General features: G+C 37.9%; 1 protein-coding gene across 7 annotated transcripts in view; it reads right to left on the bottom strand.

Annotated features, from left to right (window-relative positions):
• The window catches only part of ZNF624 (zinc finger protein 624), a 36,722-nt gene that overhangs the window by 14,524 nt on the left and 377 nt on the right, over window positions 1-21,821 (bottom strand). Inside the window, exons 2-6 of one of the 7 annotated variants that reach the window (XM_060647211.3) lie at window positions 11,110-11,198; window positions 10,560-10,647; window positions 9,044-9,109; window positions 1,077-1,203; window positions 230-325 (exon numbers count right to left, since the gene is read on the bottom strand). In XM_060647211.3, the coding sequence (XP_060503194.2) occupies window positions 230-325; window positions 1,077-1,146 (166 nt within the window). In that variant the 5' untranslated portion in view covers window positions 1,147-1,203; window positions 9,044-9,109; window positions 10,560-10,647; window positions 11,110-11,198. Of the gene's footprint in view, window positions 1-229; window positions 326-1,076; window positions 1,204-2,553; window positions 2,918-9,043; window positions 9,110-10,559; window positions 10,648-11,109; window positions 11,199-21,018; window positions 21,369-21,821 lie in introns of those variants that run through there. The other 6 variants (XM_060647207.3, XM_060647205.3, XM_078437685.2 and 3 more) reach the window with 6 other exon arrangements.

Below are 21,821 nucleotides of genomic sequence, written 5' to 3'. Positions count from 1 at the left end.
GAGGTTTCATGCATGTTTGAGTGAAGGAAGAATTATGAAAATCATGTCCTCAAGACCGCAACATCGGATGGGACAGGAACCAAAAGTAGAGAACAGAGAGAGAGGCAAAAAGAGAGAGCAGGCAAGGTGGGGGAGAGATGATACTCCTCCAAGTATTTCAGATGTTCTGCTCCAGCCATAACCTACTAACTGGCAGTAAATCCGATCCTCCTGGTTCTTTTGAACTCACCTGGATAGGGGGTTCTTGCAATTTCCCTCACTACCACCCACGGTCCTTTGCCATCCTCCAGGTGAGATATCATGTCTGGTTTGGAAACTGCAAGCCCTTGTTAGAGAAGAACGAATAGGATTTGACTGTGTTTAGGAGTAAGAACTATTGCCAAACTCAGTCTCAGCTCTTAATCTTCTGTGCAGAGTGGCTATTACGGTAAGTTCTAGAGATGGACTGTCCAATACACTTTTCAGTACTCTCAGGTGGCCATTTAAATTTGAATTAGTTAAAACTATGTAAAATTTAAAATTCAGTTCTTCAGTTGTACTAGCCAGATTTCAAGCTGTTAGTAGCTTCGAGTGGCTAGTGTGTCCACATTGGACAGCACAGATACAGAACATTGCCATCACAGCAGAACATTCTATCGTACACTGGAGTTATAGAGAATTACAAACATTATCTCAAAGGAGTTCAACACGATGATCCCAGGTTTTCTGGGATGATAGAACATGGGAGTAATCTGAGTTTAGGAAGAAAATGAATGCATTTGTGTCTTTCTTTCTGGAGGTACTGATAACTATAGCCCTCATTTATAAAAGTGACCAGAAAAAACTTTAGTCCTAAATCTGGGGACTGTCAACAATCTCCAAGATTCCAACGAAATGTGTATTTCTTACTTTACAATGGGCAGACCCCTTAGTTAAGCACAAGGGATGGCAAGGCTCCCAGCAACACCCCCACAATATAAGAGTTTAATGCCTAAGCTCTAACCCCAAATTCATTTAAGTACTTTAAAGGTTCTCTATCTTCAGCAAACCCGGTCAAATAAACCCGGTCAGTAAACGAACAAAGATGTTATTCTTACCCAGGGAGACAAGATTCCTGTAATTCTCTAGCATCACGTCCTTGTGCAGGTTCCTCTGGGAAAGGTCCATCAACCTCCACTCTTCTAATGAGAAGTCTATAGCCACATCTTTAAATGTCACAGAATCCTAAAATAAATATACTACGATCACCTGGGGACTATATAAATAAGACCTGTTGGGCAGAATAACACATACAAAACTGGAGGAAACTTCCGGAACTCACGGCCACTAAATGACCACTGAAGTCAACCAGTTCAGCCCTTAAAGGATGAATCTCTCCAGTGACAAGAACTTAAAACCACAAGAGGAGTTTTACTCCTCCCGTGAAAATGTTCTTTTCACACTAATTCAAATCTGGCTTTCTCTAACTCTGAAATATTGGTCTTGCTACATTATCTGGAATCAAACAGCATGGTTTCCTCCTTCTCTAGAAAGTCTTAATATTGATAACAGCTAGTAGTTTCTACCCAAATAATCTTTTCTCCCTCAAAACCCTGGCTTATCTACAGGTATCTACAATATCAGCTCTTTCTCAGTTCCAAATCTATGGAATATGGCTTCATAAAAGATGCAGTTTATCAATCAGATTGCAGATACAGAATATCGTAAGCTCTCACTTTGAGCATGGAAATGGAGAGGACTGGAATAGAGGCTAGACTCTTTTGAATATTTCTTGTTTTTTACATTTTACTTTTGAACCATGTAAATGTATTATTATAAAAGAAAAATTTTCAATTTAAAAAGTCATTCCTAAAAATTAAAAGTAAAATGCAACCAGTTTGAAGTATATGCATTCATCAAAGAGAAATTATTTTAAGTAACTTTAAAACATAGCAATTTTTGTTCATCCTTTGTGAGATATACCCCAAGAAGAAAAAGAACTGCAAAAACTGTACGTTTTCAATAAATAGCCTGATTGTTGGTGGTAATGATGAAAATGGTATTTTGTAACTGCTATGTGTGTAGTGTTTGATAAAACAAATTATTACACTGCTGTCATTGAGAAGAAATAAATTTGGCAGGGGAGAAAGAAGATATAAATGTAATACTGGTGAGATTATACAATAATTCCATAGATCCAAATTTGAATTGGAAGTATCAGTATAAACTCATGAATTATTTTATTTTTTAGGAAAGAGAAATATTTTTCCTAGCTTCATCCCCTGAAAAGTCCTAAAAATAAAAACAATAGCTAATAAAGTAACATTATGCAAGCTAGACTTTACCTCCCACTAAAAGGAATCAGGGCCCGGAACTTTCTGTGATACCAAAATGCAAACAAGCTATCAAACACTACTTGAAGAGTCTCCCCCTAGCTAATAATGGGACAATTTGAACATCAGTAAGAATAATAAATTACAATGGGTTTCAAAAATATACCTTTAAGCTTGTGATTTCATAATAATACTATAAAAATACTCATTGGTCATTTTTGGAGGATGCCTTGAAACTGGCAAATAAAGAGAAAGAATTAACCTTTTGTCCTTTTCCCATGTAAAATATTATAATTTTTATGGTTATCAAGTGTGATCACATTGTTGATGAGGAGAGATTTCTCTTTATGGAAGGATTCCAGCTAATACATGAAAAGAAATAAAAGAATTAGAATATCATCATTTTGTAACCTTTAACGAATTAAAGGGTCATCAGTGGCTGCTAATGTATCAAAGAGGCCTCTCGACCAGGCATAGGTGCCTTCTGGTAGTATACACCAGATACGTGAAATACTATTGTCAAAAACATTTTTAAAAGAGTCAAATTGGAATCTGATAAAGCCTCTAGATCTAACTAACAATACAGGGAACAGATGAACATGTTAAATATCCCCATGGAGACACAATAAATAAAATCCAAATTGTGTGAAATTCTAAATCAATGCTGTCCAAAGAAGTATATTGCAAGTCACATAATGAAATACTATTGTCAAAAACATTTTTAAAAGAGTCAAACTGGAATCTGATAAAGCCTCTAGATCTAACTAACAATACAGGGAACAGATGAACATGTTAAATATCCCCATGGAGACACAATAAATAAAATCCAAATTGTGTGAAATTCTAAATCAATGCTGTCCAAAGAAGTATATTGCAAGTCACATATGTAACGTAAGGTTTTCTAGTAGCCCCGTTAAGAAGAAAACAAGTGAGGGGCGCCTGGGTGGCTCAGCTGGTTAAGTGTCTGACTTTTGGTTTCAGCTCAGGTCACGATCTCACAGTTTGTGAGTTCAAGCCATGCACTGGGGACTCTCTCTCTCTCCCTCTCTCTGCCCCTCCCCTGCTCATGCTCTCTCTTTCTCTCTCTCAGAATAAAGTAAATAGATAAATAACATAAAAGAAAACAAGTGAAATTATTTTAAATAATATATTCAGACTAGTGCACATATAATTTCAATGTGCAATCAATGTAAAAATTATTAATGAGATTCTATCTTTTGTATTAAGTCTTTGAAGTGATGTGCATCTTAAATTGACAGCATATCTCAGTTTGGGTTAGTTACATTTCATGTGCTCAAAAGCCACATGTGGCTAGTGGCTACTGTATTGGACAACACAGTTCTAAAGTAGAAATAACGTGGTTTTTCAATGAATTATTACAAGGGGGAAAAAGGGGGGGGGGGGACCTCTAGCCTAAAAGTGACCTAAGAGACGACATTAAGTAATCATAACATGTGAATCAATTGGGGAAACAAATACCAACTCCACATTTGATATTAAGGCTTTCTGCTGATTTTTTAGCTGTAACCATGATAGTATATGTAACATTAAAACACATCTTTTACAGATATATAATGAGATATTTATAGCTAAATTATATAATGTCTTGTATACGCTTCAAAATAATTAGTGAGAGAGGGTAAGATTACAAATGAAACATGATTATTACCCATGGTCCAATAATTGTTGGGAGGCAGGCAACAGGCGCAAATGGATTCATGTATATGTATAGTGCATAATATTTGTCAGGCACTAATCTAATAAGGGCTTGTTACAGAATGACTGAATCCTCACAATAAGGAAGGTGCTAATAAGAAAAGTGAGGCATGAACTAATATAACACTGTATGTTAACTCTACTGGAATTTAAATTAAGAACTTAATAAAAAATTAAATATATACCTTAGGGAACTAGAAAAGGAAGAGTGAACTAATTTATTTTTTTTAAAGGGACACTTCACCAAGGTAATGACCCTCCTGTTCATTTTTTTAATGTTTCTTCATTTTTGAGAGAGAGAAAGAGAGAAAGACAGAGAGAGAGAGAAGCAGAGCGTGAGCAGGGGAAGGACAGAGAGAGAGGGAGACACAGAATCCAAAGCAGGCTCCAGGCTCCGAGCTGTAAGCACAGAGCCCGATGTGGGGCTCAAACCCACGAACCGTGAGATCACGACCCACGTTGGCGCTCAACCAACTGAGCCACCCAGGTGCCCCAAACTAAAATTTTTTTTAAAGCAGAAGGAAATAATAAATATTAGAATCGAGATAAACCAAACAGAGAATAGAAAAACAATAGAGAAAATCAACTAATGCAAAAGTCAGTTCTTTGAAAAGATAACAATTACAAAGCCCTTAGGTAGACTAAGAAAAAAGAGAAGACTCAAATTACTAAAATCAGGAATGAAAAAGGAGACATTACTACTGACCTTACAGAAATAAAAGGATTATAAAAGAATATACTATGAACAACTGTATGCCAACAAATTAGAAAAATCTAGATAAAATGGGCAGATTCCTAGGAAGACACAAACTACCAAAACTGACTCAAGAAGACATAGAAAATATGAAAATTATAATTAAACTTCCCACGAATAAACACCCAGGTTCAAGTGGCTTCACTGAATTCCACCAGACATTTCAAGAAGAATTAACACCAATCTTTCACTAACTCTTCCAAAAAACACAAGGAAACATTCTCAACTCATTCTGTAAGGCCAGTATTACCAAAATAAGACAAATGTAGAATTTAAGGAAGAGCGAGACAGAATTAATTCAGTCTGATTCAGTTTGAAAACAGCAACAAAGAAAACATAATATATGCCATAGCCAAATGGGATTTATCCCATGTGTACAAAGTTCATTTAATATCTTAAAGTCAATCAAGGTAATACACCATATTAATAGAATAAAGAAAACCCACACAATGATGTTAATAGACCCAACAAAGTATGTGACAAAACCCAACAAACTAGAAATAGAAGCAAACTTCGTCAACATGATAGAGACCATCTATGAAAACCCAACTCAAACATCATACTTAGTAGTGAATGGCCATATGCATTCCCTCTGTGATCATAAACCTCACAAAGATGTCCCCTCTCCTCACTTCTATTCAACATTATACTGTAAGTTTTAGCAAGAAAAACTAGAGAAGAAAAAGAAATATCAGATTGGAAAGGAAGAAGTAAATTTCTATTTGGAAATGACATAATCTCCACTTACAGATGATATTATGTTGCATATAGAAAACCCAACAAAAGTCCACACACGCCCATGCAAAAACAAAAACAAAAACAAAAACAAAAACTAAAACCCTTCTAGAACTAAATAAACTAGTTCAGCAAGGTTCAGGACACAAGATCAATATACGTAAGTCAACCATTTCTATACACTAGCAATGAACATTCCAAAAAAGAAATTAAGAAAAAAATCCATTTAAAATAGCAAAAAGAATAAAACACTTAGGAATGAATTTAACAAAAGATATGCAAGACACGTACACTGAAAATGACAAAATATTACTGAAAGAAACTGAAGAATACCTAAATAAATGGGAAAACATTCCATATTCTTATTATAAAACTTAATATTAAGACTTTAATATTTCCCAAATTGATCAACAGATTCAATACACGTGCTATGAAAATTCTTTTTTTTTAATTAAAAAAAATTTTTTTAATGCTTATTTATTTTTGAGACACAGAGAGCAAGTGGGGAGGGGCAGAGAGAGAGGGAGACACAGAATCTGAAGGAGGTTCCAGGCTCTGAGCTGTCAGCACAGAGCCTGATGCGGGGCTCGAACCCATGGACCATCAGTTCATGACCTAAGCTCAGGTTGGACGCCCAACCGATGAAGCCACCCAGGCGCCCCTGAAAATTCTATTTGCACCTTTTGCAGATATGGAAATGTTAAAAATTATCACTGAAAAACTGGTTTTACTAGAATTAAAGTTAAATAAAACTAAGTTCAGTACTTATCAACAGGATGTAGAATTTAAGAAAGAGCCACACGAAATTGCTCTTCTGTCAGGGATTTCCTGTCAGAAGAACAAAAATAAACCATATGAATTATTCACCAGGTCAAAAATATTGGCACTTTCCTACAGTTCATGACTCAACGTCTGAAACTATTAATATTTTTACCTTAAAAATTTTAAGTCTAAACTATCATATGTTAAAGGGCAATTTTAAGGATGATTGGCCCAGTACTAAATTAAAAAAAAAACAAAACCTATGTAAAAATTATGTGTACGACTGAGTGTCAGAATGTATTTTCTCCTAAAAGCAAAAAGAAAAGCCCAGTTTTACACAAAACATTCTTAGAATAAAACCAACTTTCAAAGTATAATTTAAAAAAACTTCAAAACGTAATTCTAAAAAAAAAGGAGCTGAACTACATAATTAAAAAAAAAAACAAACCACGATTATCTATAAGAGAGGAGGCAAGAATGGGAAAAAGACTGTCTCTTCAAAAAAAATGGTGTTGGGAAAACTGGACAGCTACATATAAAAGAATGAAACTGGACCACTTTCTTATACCATACACAAAAATAAAGAAAAACTGAATTAAAGACCTAAATAAATGTAAGACCTGAAACCATAAAACATAGGGCTTAGCAACAGTTTTCTGGATCTGTCTCCTGAGGCAAGAGAAACCAAAGCAAAAATAAACAACTGGGACTACAGGAAACTAAAAGTGTTTGCATAGCCAAAGAAAAAGGCAACCTGCTGAGGGGCCCTGCCTCGTTCAGTCAGTGGAGCTTGTAACTCTTGACTTCAGATCGTGAGTTCAAGCCCCAGATTGAGCATAGAGTTTACCTGAAAAAATTAAAAAAAGAAAAAAGGCAACCTAATGAATGGGAGAAGGTATCTGCAAATGATTTATCTGATAAGGGGTTAATATCCAAAATCTAAAAAGAATTCACACAACTCAATAACAAAAAAACAAATAATCTAATTAAAAAGGGCATGTGACCTGAATGAACATTTTCCCAAAGAGAACATGTGAATGGTCAACAAAAAAAATGCAAATCAAAATCACAATGAGATACAGCTGTCAAAGTGGCTTTAAAATAAAAAAGACAAGAAATAATAAGAATTGGCAAGGGTGTGGAGAAAAGGAGTCACTTGTGTATACTGTTGGTGGGAATGCAAGCTGGTGTAGCTGCTATGGAAAACAGTGTGGAGGTTCCTCAAAAAATTCAAACTGGAATTACTATATGATCCAGTAATTCCACCGCTGGGTTGTTGCCCAAAGAAAATAAAAACACTCATTCAAAAAGATAAACGCACCCCTATAATTATTGTAGCATTAGTTACAATAGCTGAGATATAGAAGCAACACAAGTGTCTACTGATAGATAAATGGATAAAGAAGATGTGGCATGTACACACGTACACACACACACACACACACACTGAACTACTACTCAGCCATAAGAAAGAAAAAAACAAAAACAAAACCTTGTCATTCCTGACAACATTGATGGACCTAGAGGTTATTATGCTAAGTGAAATAAATCAAAGATAAATACATGATTTCACTTATACGTGGAGTCTAAAAAAGAAAACAAACGAACAAACAAAAAACAGAAACAGACTCCTAAATACAGAGAACAAAATGGTGGTTGTTGGGGGGGGTGGTGTGAGAGGATGGGTGAAATAGGTGAAGAGGATTAAGAGGTACAAACTTCAGGTTATAAAATAAACGACAGAGATGAAAAGTATAGCACAGAGAGTATAGTCGATAACATTGTAATAACTTTGTATGGTAACAGACAGTAACTACGCTTATTGCCACGAGCACGGTGTGATGTACAGAGTTATCCAATCACTATGCTGTACAACTGAAACTAATATAATACTGTATGTCAACTATACTTCAAAAAAAATTTTTTTTAAAACTTAACCCCTGTAATTCTAAAAGTACTGTCAACACATGCCAAAGATTTACTTAAGTCATTAATGAGAGATCAGCTGCCTGACAAACCTGGTTCAAAGGAGACACAAAAACAGCTGTCTACTGATTGCAGAAAAAAGAATGCTGGAATAAGACCGCAAAATTAGTTAGAAACCTGGTGAATGTCCTACAAGGACAATAAAACCATAAGTTTGGGGGTTATTTTTTCTCCAAGGTAAAATAACTTGCAAATTTTCAATGTTCTGGATATTAACCAACAGTAACTAGTACATCAAACAACGTAACTCTCCGGGCTATGTCAGGTGACCCTTACACAGGCTGGTTAGACAATGGTTCAATGAGACACTGAAAGGGCATACATTTACCTTTTGCCTTATTTCTAAGTTTTAGATAACTTTTCTTAACATATTTCATACATTTCTGACTTTGGTATTTTCTGGAAAAATCAGCTGAATTCTATACTCATGAATAAGAAAGTCAGCTTAACAATATAATGAAATAAAAAACCTAAACCAATTTAAACACACCTTAAATACCTCCACTGATGTTCATGTATTCTTGATATTTTTAATGGTGTTGAGTCTCACGATGCAAAGCAAGAGTCAGAGCATGTGATATAGGATACTTTATCGTCAGTAGTTACAATGTGACCTGCCACATTAGGGCTGCCACCAAGGGAAATGAAATCCGTCACACTGATGCGGCCAGCCCTGGGGTTACTACAGCTATCAAGCAAGATGATATTCACTGCAAACTTGCAAGGCACTAGGAACATTAAGAACCAGGCACAGTAAAAGAGGCACTTTATTCCCCTCATGTAACATGTGAGGCATTACCTTTTCCAATTCTGGTTCTTCAGCCTGAAGGTGAAGGTCTTCATCTGGCTCGGAAACTTCAGGATTCTGAAGGGATACAGGATACGATCACTCAGTGATAGGCTGCTGATGACTCACAGCAGAGCCTCAAGTACCAACGGTCCACTGTGGATGTGGCATACATGGGATGATCCCTTTTGTTGTTTGATTTAGGGCTGAAATTAACAGGGTGGCCCCTTTTATTGGTTAATTTAGCGCTGAAATTACCGTCCCATAGTAACATCCAATCATCTTCTTCAACTTTGTTTGAGACAATGACAAACACAAGACTGAGAAAGATACAACCGCATAGTTTTTAATGGAGGCTTCCAACAAAGAACCAATTGTAACAAAAAAATAGATTTATAGTAAGAGGCCTTCAGATCCTACATAATTTTCCCTTTTCATATAGAGTTGAAATGTATTTCTCAGAAAGTATCTATCTTAAGAATAGTATTCAAAACCTACTAACACTATGTACTTTGTACAGCTGAAGATCATTTCAGTGTTGTGGGGGGTCGGGGGAACGTCTTGTAGTTACTCAGGTAGCATTTCAGGGACTTCTCACTACATTATTTTCTTAACCTTATAAGCTGTATCCCTATGAGGGCCTGATTTTATAAATGAGATGGTATTTTACTACCTCTTTCGATTAGTACTTATGATTTTAGGTTTTGTGTGTGCCATTTAAAAAACTATGGGTAATAAAACTACTGAAAGTCCATTGAGAAAAACTGTTATCTTATTTCTCCCCTTCCAAGTTCTTATCTAAAAAATAAAAACATTCAGCTTCCAGAAAATTAATGATGTGAACATCAACCTCTGGCAATTAGGGATGGGTCTGGCCATGTCAATACTAGACAAATACTTCAGATATGCTGATCAAGTGTAACATTTTGGTTTTTATTTATCTTTTCAAGGGTATGTTTTAAGGACTGTTTACACGTTATACATCCTGGCTATAAAGAGTGAAAGGTCACTACTATAGGTTACCGCAGATCACGACTAGACAAACTGTATTTGTTGGTATTACCTTTCTTCGGAATCTATTTCAAAAAGTCACTGCTAAGACACGGCTTGTACCTCACTGACACCCACCTCAAACATACACACATACATATATATACTTAAATGTCTTCAGGGAAGCATTAAAAGATTCAGCTTAAATATCTAATTTCCAGTACTATCTTCCATACTTTCCAGCTGGAATCACTAGCTCACCCCACTGTTCTCTTGCCCTTAAACTCCCTTCTCACCTGAAGTACCCTTATAAATACTTTACAACTTAAATCCCACTTGTGAGTACTACCTAAGTCTAACTGTCCCCATGAGCTTTCTGTGACCAGTTTTGCCCATACTAATGCCCATTTCTTTTCTTACATAGCACTCATCATGTTTATCATACAGCTAAGCATCATTAGCAAAATTCCTAGCAATAGATGCAGGAACTATCATTCACCTAAACAAATTATGTAACTATTTCTTTTGTAGGCCTTACCTCAATGAGACTGTAAGCACCCTACAGCCAAGCTCTGTGTCTTAAACATCTTCTTTCTCTCCATGTCATCTATTAAGCTTGGTCACTTCTTAATGGGTAGAAAAGAGGAGATCACTGAGAGTGGGCACAAGGGGAACGGTCCCTCTTAATTAAGAGGGTGTGGGTGTGTCTGTGTGTACATACTTTCCCCAAAATTTCCTAAGCAATATTTCCAATTTAAAATATTCGATTCTTTTACCCCACAAATAACTGAAATTTCCTGGGAACAATACAAATTTAACATCAAAAGTAAATTTCCTAGACTGTTTATAAAAAAATAGCAAAAGTATTTTTGAAAGATCATGTGTCTTGATATTTGGTTCCATATGTACAGTGAAACTTCTTACAGATTACAAGCTTCACTATGATAAACCCAATTTTCATGGGGGAAACCACCTGATTCAGTTACCAGAAGGGGTCTGGGTGAGATACAGAAGTCACAGAATTCAGGAAAAATAGACATGCTCTTAAACCAAGATGCAGGTCAGGACTAGAGGAAACCCCAACTTACCAGAGGTCCAACAGAAAAAACCACAGCAGCCATAATCTCTTCCTCTGTGTTCCCCTCTCTGCCGAGAGTGGGGTCCTGCAAAGACATGGCTGAGAAAGAGAAATAAGCAATGAAAATCAATCCTGCCTTGGAAATCTCAGAATTACCTAATTGGAATCCTGACGTTACAAGGAAGCATGACTAAAGGACACAAGATTAACCCCCAAGATCAGTGAGAAAAAAAAGATCCTTGCTCCTGGATATTGTGACATTTTAATACCAATAAATGTAGTCACAACTAGTAGGCCAGACATTGTACAAGGATTTTTTAAAATACAAGTGGGATTCATTTCTGGGCTGCAGGGCTGGTTCAATATTCGCAAATCAATCAATGTGATACAGCACATTAACAGAAGAAAGGATAAAAACCATATGATCCTGTCAATAGATCCAGGAAAAGCATTTGACAAAATACAGCATCTTTCTTAATAAAAACCCTCAAGAAAGTCAGGAAAGAAGGAACATACCTTAAAATCGTAAAAGCCATATATGAAAGACCCACAGCTAATATCATCCTTAATGGGGAAAAACTAAGAGCTTTCCCTCTGAGATCACAAACACGAGAGGAATGTCCGCTTTCGCCACTTTTGTTCAACATAGTGTTGGAAGTCCTAGCCTCAGCAATCAGACAACAAAATGAAATAAAAGGCATCCAGATTGGCAAAGGAGTTAAACTTTCACTTTTTGCAGATGACATGATATTCTTCATGCAAAACCCGAAAGACTCCACCCCAAAACTGCTAGAACTAATACATGAATTCAGCAAAGTCACAAGATATAAAATCGATGTACAGAAATCAAGTTGCATTTCTATTTGCCAATAATGAAGCAACAGAAAGAGATATCAAGGAACTGATCTCATTTACAATTGCACCGAGAACCATAAAATACTTAGGAATAAACCTAACCAAAGAGGTAAAAGATCTGTACACTGAAAACTATACAAAGCTTATGCAAGAAACTGAAGACACAAAGAAATGGGAAAACATTCCATGGTCATGGATTGGAAGAACAAATATTGTTAAAATGTTGACACTACCCAAAGCAATCTACACATTCAATGCAATCCCAATCAAAATAGCACCAACATTCTTCTCAGAGCTAGAGCAAACAATCCTAAAATATGTATGAAACCACAGAAGACCCCAAATAGCCAAAGTAATGTTGAAAAAGAAAACTAAAGCTGGAGGCATCACAATCCTGGCTGGACCTCAGCCTGTACTACAAAGGTGAAATCATCAAGACAGTATGGTATTTGGCACAAAAACAGACACATGGGAAAGAACAGACCAATGGAATAGAACAGAGAACCCAGAATTGGACCCACAAATGTATGGCCAACTAATCTTCGACAAAGCATGAAAGAGTATCCAATAGAAAAAAAGTGTCTCTTTAGCAAATGGTGCTGGGAGAACTGGACAGTAACATGCAGAAGAATGAAACTGGACCACTTTCTTGCAATTCAAAATGGATGAAAGACCTAAATGCGAGACAAGAAACCATCAAAATCCTAGAAGAGAAAACAGGCAACAATCTCTTTGCCCTCAGCCGCAGCAACTTCTTAATTGACACATCTCCAAAGGTAAGGGAAATAAAAGCAAATTGAACTACTGGGACCTCATCAAGATAAAAAGCTTCTGCAGAGCAAAGGAAACAATCAACAAAATTAAAGGCAACCAACGGAATGGGAGAAGATATCTGTAAATGACATATCAGATAAAGGGTTAGTATCCAAAATCTATGAAGACTTACCAAACTCAACACCCGAAAAACAAATAATCCAGTGAAGAAATGGGCAAAAGACATGAATAGACACTTCTAAAAAGAAGACATCCAAATGGCCAACTGACACGTGAAAAAATGCTCAACATCACTCGTCATCAGGGAAATGCAAATCAGAATCACATTGAGATACCACCTCACACTAATGAGAGTGGCTACAATTAAAACCTTAGGAAACAACAGACATTGATGAGGATGTGGAGATAGGGGAACCCTCTTGCATTATTGGTGGGAATGCAAACTAGTGCAGCCATTCTGGGAAACAGCATGCAGGTTCCTCAAAAAATTAAAAATAGAATTACCCTACAACCCAGCAATGCACTACTAGGAATTTACCCAAGGATACAGGAGTGATGATTCATAGGGCCACATGTATCCCAGTGTTTATAGCAGCACTATCAACAATAACCAAATTATGGAAAGAGACCACATGTCCATCAACTGATGAATGGATGAAGATGTGGTGTATATATATACACACACACACACAAACACACACACACACACAATGGAATACTACTTGGCAACGAAAAAGAATGAAATCTTGCCATTTGAAACAATGTGGATGAAACTGGAGGGTATTATGCTAAATGAAGTAAGTCAGAGAAAGACAGATATCATATGTTTTCACTCATAGGAGGAGGTTGAGAAACTTAACAGAAGATCATGGGAGAAGGGAAGGAAAAAATAGCTACAAACAGAGAGGGACGTAAACCATAAGAGACTCTTAAATACAGAGAACAACCTGAGGGTTGATGGGGGTTGGGGACCCAGGAGGTGGGGAAAATGGGTGATTGAGGAGGGCATTTTTTGGGATGAGCACTGGGTATTGTAGGTAAATGATGAATCATGGAAATCTACTCCCAAAGCCAAGAGCATGCTGTACACACTGTATGTTAGCTAACTTGACAATAAAAAAATAAAATAAAATAAAATATCTTTTCTTTTAAAAAAATATTTATTTACTTTTTATTGAGTAAACTCTACCCCCAACATTGGGCTTGAACTCATGACCCCGAGATCAAGAGTTGCATGCTGTACTGAGCCAGCCAGGTTCCCCTAAAAATACCTTTTTATTCGAACTTCACATCAACCCAATGGTAATTATATTCCCATTCCACTGTGAATAAAATGAGGCTTAGAAAAACTACACTACTTACCTGAGGCCATATATGACCTCAAATCAGTCTAATTCCAATGCTCACACCTTTTCCACTAAATCAATTTGCTGTGTGATGTGAAAAAAAATAATTCAATCTTCCTTTGCCACAATCATCGACTCATCTAAAAATGAACCACTTTGGGGCACCTGGGTGGCTCAATCGGCCTAAGTGTCCAACACTTGATTTCAGCTCAGGTCATAATCTTGTGGCTCATGAGCTTGAGCCCTGTATCAAGCTCTGCACTGATGGCACAGAGCCTGCTTGGGACTCTCTCTCTGCCCCTCAGCCGTTTGCTCTCTTTGTCTCTCTTGAAATGAATAGATACACTTAAAATTTTTTTTAAAAAGAATACGCATCCAAGAGCTTGTATTCACAAGCGTAGTCTGAAGAACAGCAGCATGAACATTACTGGGGAGGTTGTGAAAGATACAAAATCTGAGGTTCAACTACAGAACCTACTGAATCAGAATGAGCTTTTTCATAAGATCCCTAGTTGATTCATATGCCACACATGAAAGCTGAAGGCAATATGGATCTAAAAAAGATCATGCCAACAAATTAGACAAGCTAGAAGAAACAAGTAATTTCCTAAAACATGTGATCTACTAAGACAGAATCGTGAAGAGTGAGAAAATCTGACAGGCCGATTACTAGTAAGGAGATGGAATCAATAAATCAATAATAAAAAATCTCCCCCAAAAAACAAAGTCCAGTACTAGGTAGGTTCATTGCTGAATTCTATCAAACATTTAAGAAGAATTAATACCAACTGTTCTCAAACTCTTTGAAAAAACAGAGAGGAAAGAATACTTCCAAATTGATTTTACAAGGCTAGCATTACCTGGATTCCAAATCCAGGCAAGGACACAAGAAAAGAAAATTAGAGGTCAATAACCCTGTTGAACACAGATGCAAAATTCCTCAACAAAATAGTAGCAAACTCAATTCAACAATATAGCAAAAGGATCATACACAATGACCAACTGGGATTTATTCCAGTGATGCAAGGATGGTTCAATATCTGCAAGGCAATCAATGTGATACACCACATTAGCAAAATGAAGAATAAAAATCGTATGATCATCTCAACAGACGCAGAAAAAGCATTTGGCAAAATTCAACATCCATTATGATAAAAACTGTCAACAAAGGGGGTATAGAGAGGACATAATGCAACATAATAAAGGCAATATATGACAAGCCCACAGCTAACACACTTAATGGTGAAATGATAAAACTTTTTCTAAGATCAGGAACAGAGCAAGACAAGGATGTCCATTGTCATCATTTACATTCAGCATGATATTGGAAGATCTATACATAAGATTTAACCATAAGACACTAAATGGAAAAATACTCTGTGCTCGTGCATTGGAAGAACCAATATTGTCCAAAGAAATTTACAGATTTAATGCAATCCCTATAAAAATACCAACATTTTTCACAAAACTAGAAATAATACCTAAAATTTCCTTAAATGTTTCTCAAAAATAGTACTGCATTTTCCCAACACACACACACACACACACACACACACACACTCACAATAGTACTACATTTCCCAGCAATTTCACTTCTGGGCATTTACATACAGGAAGCAAAAACACTAATTCAAAAAGATATCCACACCCATGGGTTCACTGTAGCATTAATTACAAAAGCCAAGGAATGGAAGTGTTTGTTGACAGATGAATGGATAATGTGAGACACAGATACACGACTATTATTCATCCATAAAAAAAAAAAGGAAATCTTGCCATTTGTGAAAACATGGATGCACCAAGAGAGCATTATGCTAGGTGAAACAAGTCAGACAGATGTAAACAAGTATGACCTCACTCTTATGTGGAATATAACAAAACAAAACAAAATCTAAACTTGAACTCATAGGTTCAGAAAACAGATTGGTGGTTGCCAGAGGCAGGGATCAACAGTGGCAAGAAGATGGTCAAAAGCTATAAACTTCCACTTATAAAATAAGCAAGTCCTGGAAATGTAATATATATAATGGTGACTAAAGTTCATAATAATACTGTATTGTATATTTTAAGTTGATAAGAGAGTAAATCTTAAAAGATGTGTGGTGATGGACGTTAACTAGATTTGTGGTGATCACTTTGCAATATATACACATATTGAACCATGCTGTATGGCATGTTGTATGCCTGAAACTAATATAATGTTATATGTCAATTACATCTCAATTAAAAAATGAAGTAATAAGTATATTTGTGGATTAAAAAAAGAATGAAAGAAACCTCTCACTACAAATACACACACACACTAAAACAGACCATTATGCCAGGATACATTCCAAAATATTCAAGCCACAATTCACAACAACAACAAAAAGAAAATGAAGACACCTAAATTTGGGACTGGCAGTGCAATTTAAACACACTGTTTGGTATGACAACATATAATAGCATTCATCAAAGCTGGTGGAAAGAAGAAAAATAGCACACATATTAGAATATAATAAAAAGAAAAAGAAACAATGAATATGGTTAACAGAGAAAGGCCACAGGTTTATGATGAGACAGAAAGGTACGAATAATAAAAAGTAAGAGAATACTTATCTACAAATATGACTTAGCTGACCTGTAGCCAATCAAAAAAACAAATACATGCAACCTGATGGCTAGATATATGACCATCCACTAAGCCAGCAGAGACACCTAGGCACCGTTTCCCTTCCCGGCCCCCTTCTTAAATTTTTTTCTTTTTTTAACGTTTTATTTATTTTTGAGACAGGGAGAGACAGAGCATGAACAGGGGAGGGTCAGAAAGAGGGAGACACAGAATCTGAAACAGGCTCCAGGCTCCGTGCTGTCAGCACAGAGCCCGATGCGGGGCTCGAACCCACGGACCGCGAGATCATGACCTGAGCCGAAGTCGGACGCCCAACCAACTGAGCCACCCAGGCGCCCCCCGGCCCCCTTCTTAAATGAGGATGTGACCTTGCTGATGCTGAGTCTGGTTCAAGAACCAGGTGTGCCTGATAAATGAGATTTCCTTACACCCAACGGTACAGATTGTTAATATAAATTCATCCAACATGGTAATAGCAGTTTCATGTATAAAAAAGGGCAGTGACATACCAAGTTCTGAAACCCTACTTTGTGCAAAATGTGTTACCAGCAGTTGCATGGACCCTCAGTTAGGGACTCTGTTATGATTAATAAGCATGCTCAGTGTCCTCCTGTCCTGAATGAACACCTTACTTCACATAAGATTGAGGAGCTTTGGCTTAATAAACAGCAGAACGTTATTAACCTAATCTTAAAGTTTGTGCCAATCAGCTCATCCGAAATGATACTTGCAATAATAACCAATATCTTCTGAAAAACAAGAACTGTATAAAGCATGGCTGTTATAAATTCTAGAGGTGAAATTAAAATAAATATGGAGTATACTGGAACATATTCAAAAGTTATTTTCAAGTATTCAAGGAGCATTTGCTAATATTAATCCTATACTAGACTACTGACAATAAAGAAAATCTCAATCAAAAACAAGAAACTGAATACATGACATTCTCTAACCATGATGTAGTAGAATTACAAACATAAGCCTGAAGGGAGGAAGGAAAAAACTCAATCACCAGGGAATGAAAATCAAATAAACCCTCCTGAATACCTATTAAGTCTAAGAGAGAACTTTAATTGCCAGTGAATTAGAAAGTGAGAGAATAATAGATTAAAAACTCACTGATTCCTGCCAAAACTTTAAAAAGATAAAATTTATATCCCTAAAGACATTCAACTAACATTAAAAAATGCTTTTAATGTTTATTTATATTTTGACAGGGAGAGAGACAGACAGAGACAGAGACAGAGACAGCACGAGCGGGGGAGGGGCAGAGAGATGGAGACAGAATCTGAAGGAGGCTCCAGGCTCCACATTGTCAGCACAGAACCCAACGTGGGGCTCGAACTCACGAATCTTGAGATCATGACCTGAGCTGAAGTTGGATGCTTAGCTGAGTGACCCAGGTGCCCCACAACTAACATGTTTTTATTTTTTTTTTTTTAAAATTTTTTTTTCAACGTTTTTTATTTATTTTTGGGACAGAGAGAGACAGAGCATGAACGGGGGAGGGGCAGAGAGAGAGGGAGACACAGAATCGGAAACAGGCTCCAGGCTCCGAGCCATCAGCCCAGAGCCTGACGCGGGGCTCGAACTCACAGACCGCGAGATCGTGACCTGGTTGAAGTCGGACGCTTAACCGACTGCGCCACCCAGGCGCCCCTAACATGTTTTTAAAGAATAAAAATATTAAACATCTAACTAAATAAGAAAAATAATTTACAAGCAAACCATAAGGAAGAAATAATAAGGAAACTAATAAATTAGAAAACAAAACAGCTGAGAACGGAAGGAGGTGATTCTCTAAATAATGAACATATAAGCCACTGGCTAAAGAAGAAAAAATACCAATAAACCAAAAATAGAAACAAGAAAGGGGCTATAACATATAAATCATCTTAAAATTGTAGGTCAATAAAAATAAAATTTTCCAAAGAACAATTTTTGTTAAAAAATATTCTAAGACTGACTCAAGCAGCAGAAAACTTAGGTAGGCCAATGCAGTAGCGACTGCTAATTGCCTTTCAACATCCAGTCTCCCCTTCTCCTTGACAAAGGTTTGAAATCTCAGCTGGCCACAAGGCCACCCAACTACAGACATTTCCCAGCCACCTTGCAGGCAGGTGTGCCCAGGTCACTAAATTATAACAAACGGGATTTGAATAAAAGGGTTGATATCACATCTTTTTTTTTTTTTTAAAAGAGTTTTAGTTTATTTTTTTAAAGTTTACTTATTTATCTTGAGAGAGAGAGAGCATACGTGTGTCAGCAGGGGAGGGGCAGAGGGAGAAGGAGAGCGAGAATCCCAAGCAGGCTCTGCACTACCAGCACGGAGCCCAGCAAGGAGCCCAACATGGACCCCAATGAGGAACACAATGAAGGGCTCGAACACCCGAACTGTGAGATCATGACTTGAGCCGAAATCAAGAGTCTGACGCTTAACCAAATGAGCCACCCAAGTGCCCCCAGGTGACATCACATCTTTCCCAGGGAGCTGTCTGTCCTCCAGTTCTTTGTTTCCTACCCCCCCACCCCCTGCAAAAGGCTTGCAATGCAACAGTATGAAAGTGAGCCAGCTTCTACCATAGGAAAGACAACAGCCCCTAGGAGGTGCTGAAGCAAAAAGAGGAATGGAACCTGGGTTTCTAGATGACCTAATGCCATAGAGCTGCCTACCCCTACCCACCCTTATCACTGCCAGTCACCTGAAAACTCAGACTTTTATGAGAAAGAAATAGTCTTTCTTGGGGTGCCTGGGTGGCTCAGTCAGTTGAACATCTTACTCTTGATGTAACAAAAAAAATTTTTTTTTAACATTTATTATTAAGAGACAGAGAGACACAGAGCGTGAGCAGGGGAGGGGTAGAGAGAGGAGGAGACATAGAATCCGAAGCAGGCTCTAGGCTATGAGCTGTCAGCACGGAGCCCGACGTGGGGTTCGAACTCACAAACTGTGAGATCATGACCTGAGCCGACGTCGATCACCTGACCAACTGAGCCACCCAGGCGCCCCTGACTCTTGATTTTTATAGTTAAGTCTCAGAGTTAATAAAAGTGCTTTTCCCATACTTCAGTGTTTCTCTACCTTATTTTAGGTCATGGGTTCCTTTGCAAATCTAATGAAAATGATTTTTTCCCCAGAAAACTCCTACATATAATTAGAAAACTCCCACATCTTAAATCTGAGGATACAAAAAGCTCATTAAAAAGGAAATTCTGGGGGCACCTGGGTGGCTCAGTTGGTTGAGCATCTCACTCTTGATTTCAGTTCAGGTCATGATCTCAAGATTCGCAGGACTGAGCCCCGAATAAGGCTCTGTGCTCCCAGTGCCTGGGATTCTTCCTCTCCCTCTCTGCCCCTCCCCTGCTCATGCTCTCTCTCCAGGTAAGAGAAGAAAAACAAGGAAATTCTGGGACGCCTGGCTGGTTCAGTCGGTAGAGTGTGTGACTCTTGATCACAGGGTCGAGAGTTCAAGCCCCACCTTGGGTGTAGAGATCACTGAAATAAAATCTTAAAAAAAAAAAAAGGAAATTCCTCAGCTCCATCCAAGATCTGATCACCACCTCTAGGTATGAGACACAGAAATCTACATTCTCAACAAGCACCTCAAACATTTACCTTGATAAATATTGTTCTAAAGCAAACTAATTCCTCAACCCCAAATTAAATACTCTTCTTTTTAAAAATTTTTTTCAACGTTTGTTTATTTATTTAGAGAGACAGAGCATGAGTGGGGAGGGGCAGAGCGAGAGAGAGGGAGACACAGAATTCCAAGCAGGCTCCAGGCTTTGAGTTGTCAGCTCAGAGCCCGATGCAGGCCTCTGCGGGGCTCAAATTCACGAATAGTGAGATCATGACCCGAGCCTGAAGTAGGATGCAAAACCAACTGAGCCACCCAGGCATCCCATCAATTTTTAAAGATTAATGAACTCCTCCTTGGCAATATGCCATATAGATAATGCTAGTCAAATACGTTTAATACCAAACTGGGCAATAAGCATCTGTTTAAATTTTATAATCAGAATAGCCAACGCTATTTAATCGAGATCAGCTTGATCTCTATCGTGTACAAAACGCATAGAGAAAAAGACAGCAAGTCAACAAACGGAAGCCCACTGTGACCTCGGAGACCTGGGCCTGTGATGTTTACACTCCTACTTTTCTACACTTTCCAAGTAGACAATAAGAAGTATTTGCATATACATAGGAGTTTGGTGTAGTAATAAAGTTCCAGAGTGTCCACCTCCCCCCGGTTCTAACCTTGGTTTAGCTACTGGAGAAATGTGTCCATTGGCAAAATCATTTGAGCACACGTTATTAGCGAATGAGGCTTACCGCCCTGTTTCTCCTTTCACCTCGGCCATTATGCAGAAGATATCTAATCCAGGCCAACATTTCTCCATAGTCGTAATCGCCTAGATATTTTTTTTTCTGGATAGTGTCCCTGTCTGTCTTCCCAAGCACCGCGGAAGTATCAAAGACGTGAAAAATGTCACTTGCTGTTGGTCCTCAGCTAGCTTTGTTATTTTAAAATAACGAAGGGGGGGGGCACCTGGGTGGCTCAGTCGGTTAAGCGTCTGACTTCAGCTCAGGTCATGATCTCGCGGTTCGTGAGTTCGAGCCCCATGTCGGGCTCTGTGCTGACAGCTCGGAGCCTGGAGCCTGCTTCGGATTCTGGGTCTCCCTCTGTCTCTGCCCCTCCCCTGCTCACGCTCCATCTCTCTCTCTCTCTCTCTCAAAAATAAATAAACATTAAAAAAAATAAATAAATAAAATAAAATAAAATAACGAAGGGGTCCATGGTCTTGTTGAGAACTTCAGCGCCACGGACCAATCCAGCATTTCCCAGCCAAAGCAATAATGCCATTATCAGGTCTGGGAGAGACAGGTGATTTGAAAGTGATTACGTGAAATGCCATAAAATGAGACGGGGCGGGGAAGCTGCCTCGGTTACCGAAAGGACAGGAGTTCATCCACCTGTCAGGCCATCAGGTGTGAAATCGTTCCATCCCTGCGGGTTCAGAAGCCAGGACGGAGACTGTCCTTCCTCCAGCCTCGCCCTTTTTCCCTAAGTGCCCATCCGGGGTCCCCCCACTTCCTCCATCAAAGGCGCGGGACTGGGAAGAGGCGGAAGGTCA

The sequence above is a fragment of the Panthera onca genome, chromosome E1 (assembly GCF_046562875.1).
Source record: "Panthera onca isolate mPanOnc1 chromosome E1, mPanOnc1 haplotype 2, whole genome shotgun sequence".
NCBI classification, from domain to species: domain Eukaryota; kingdom Metazoa; phylum Chordata; class Mammalia; order Carnivora; family Felidae; genus Panthera; species Panthera onca.
Note: the sequence above shows the minus strand (reverse complement) of the source record. Positions and strands in the feature narration are given on the sequence as shown.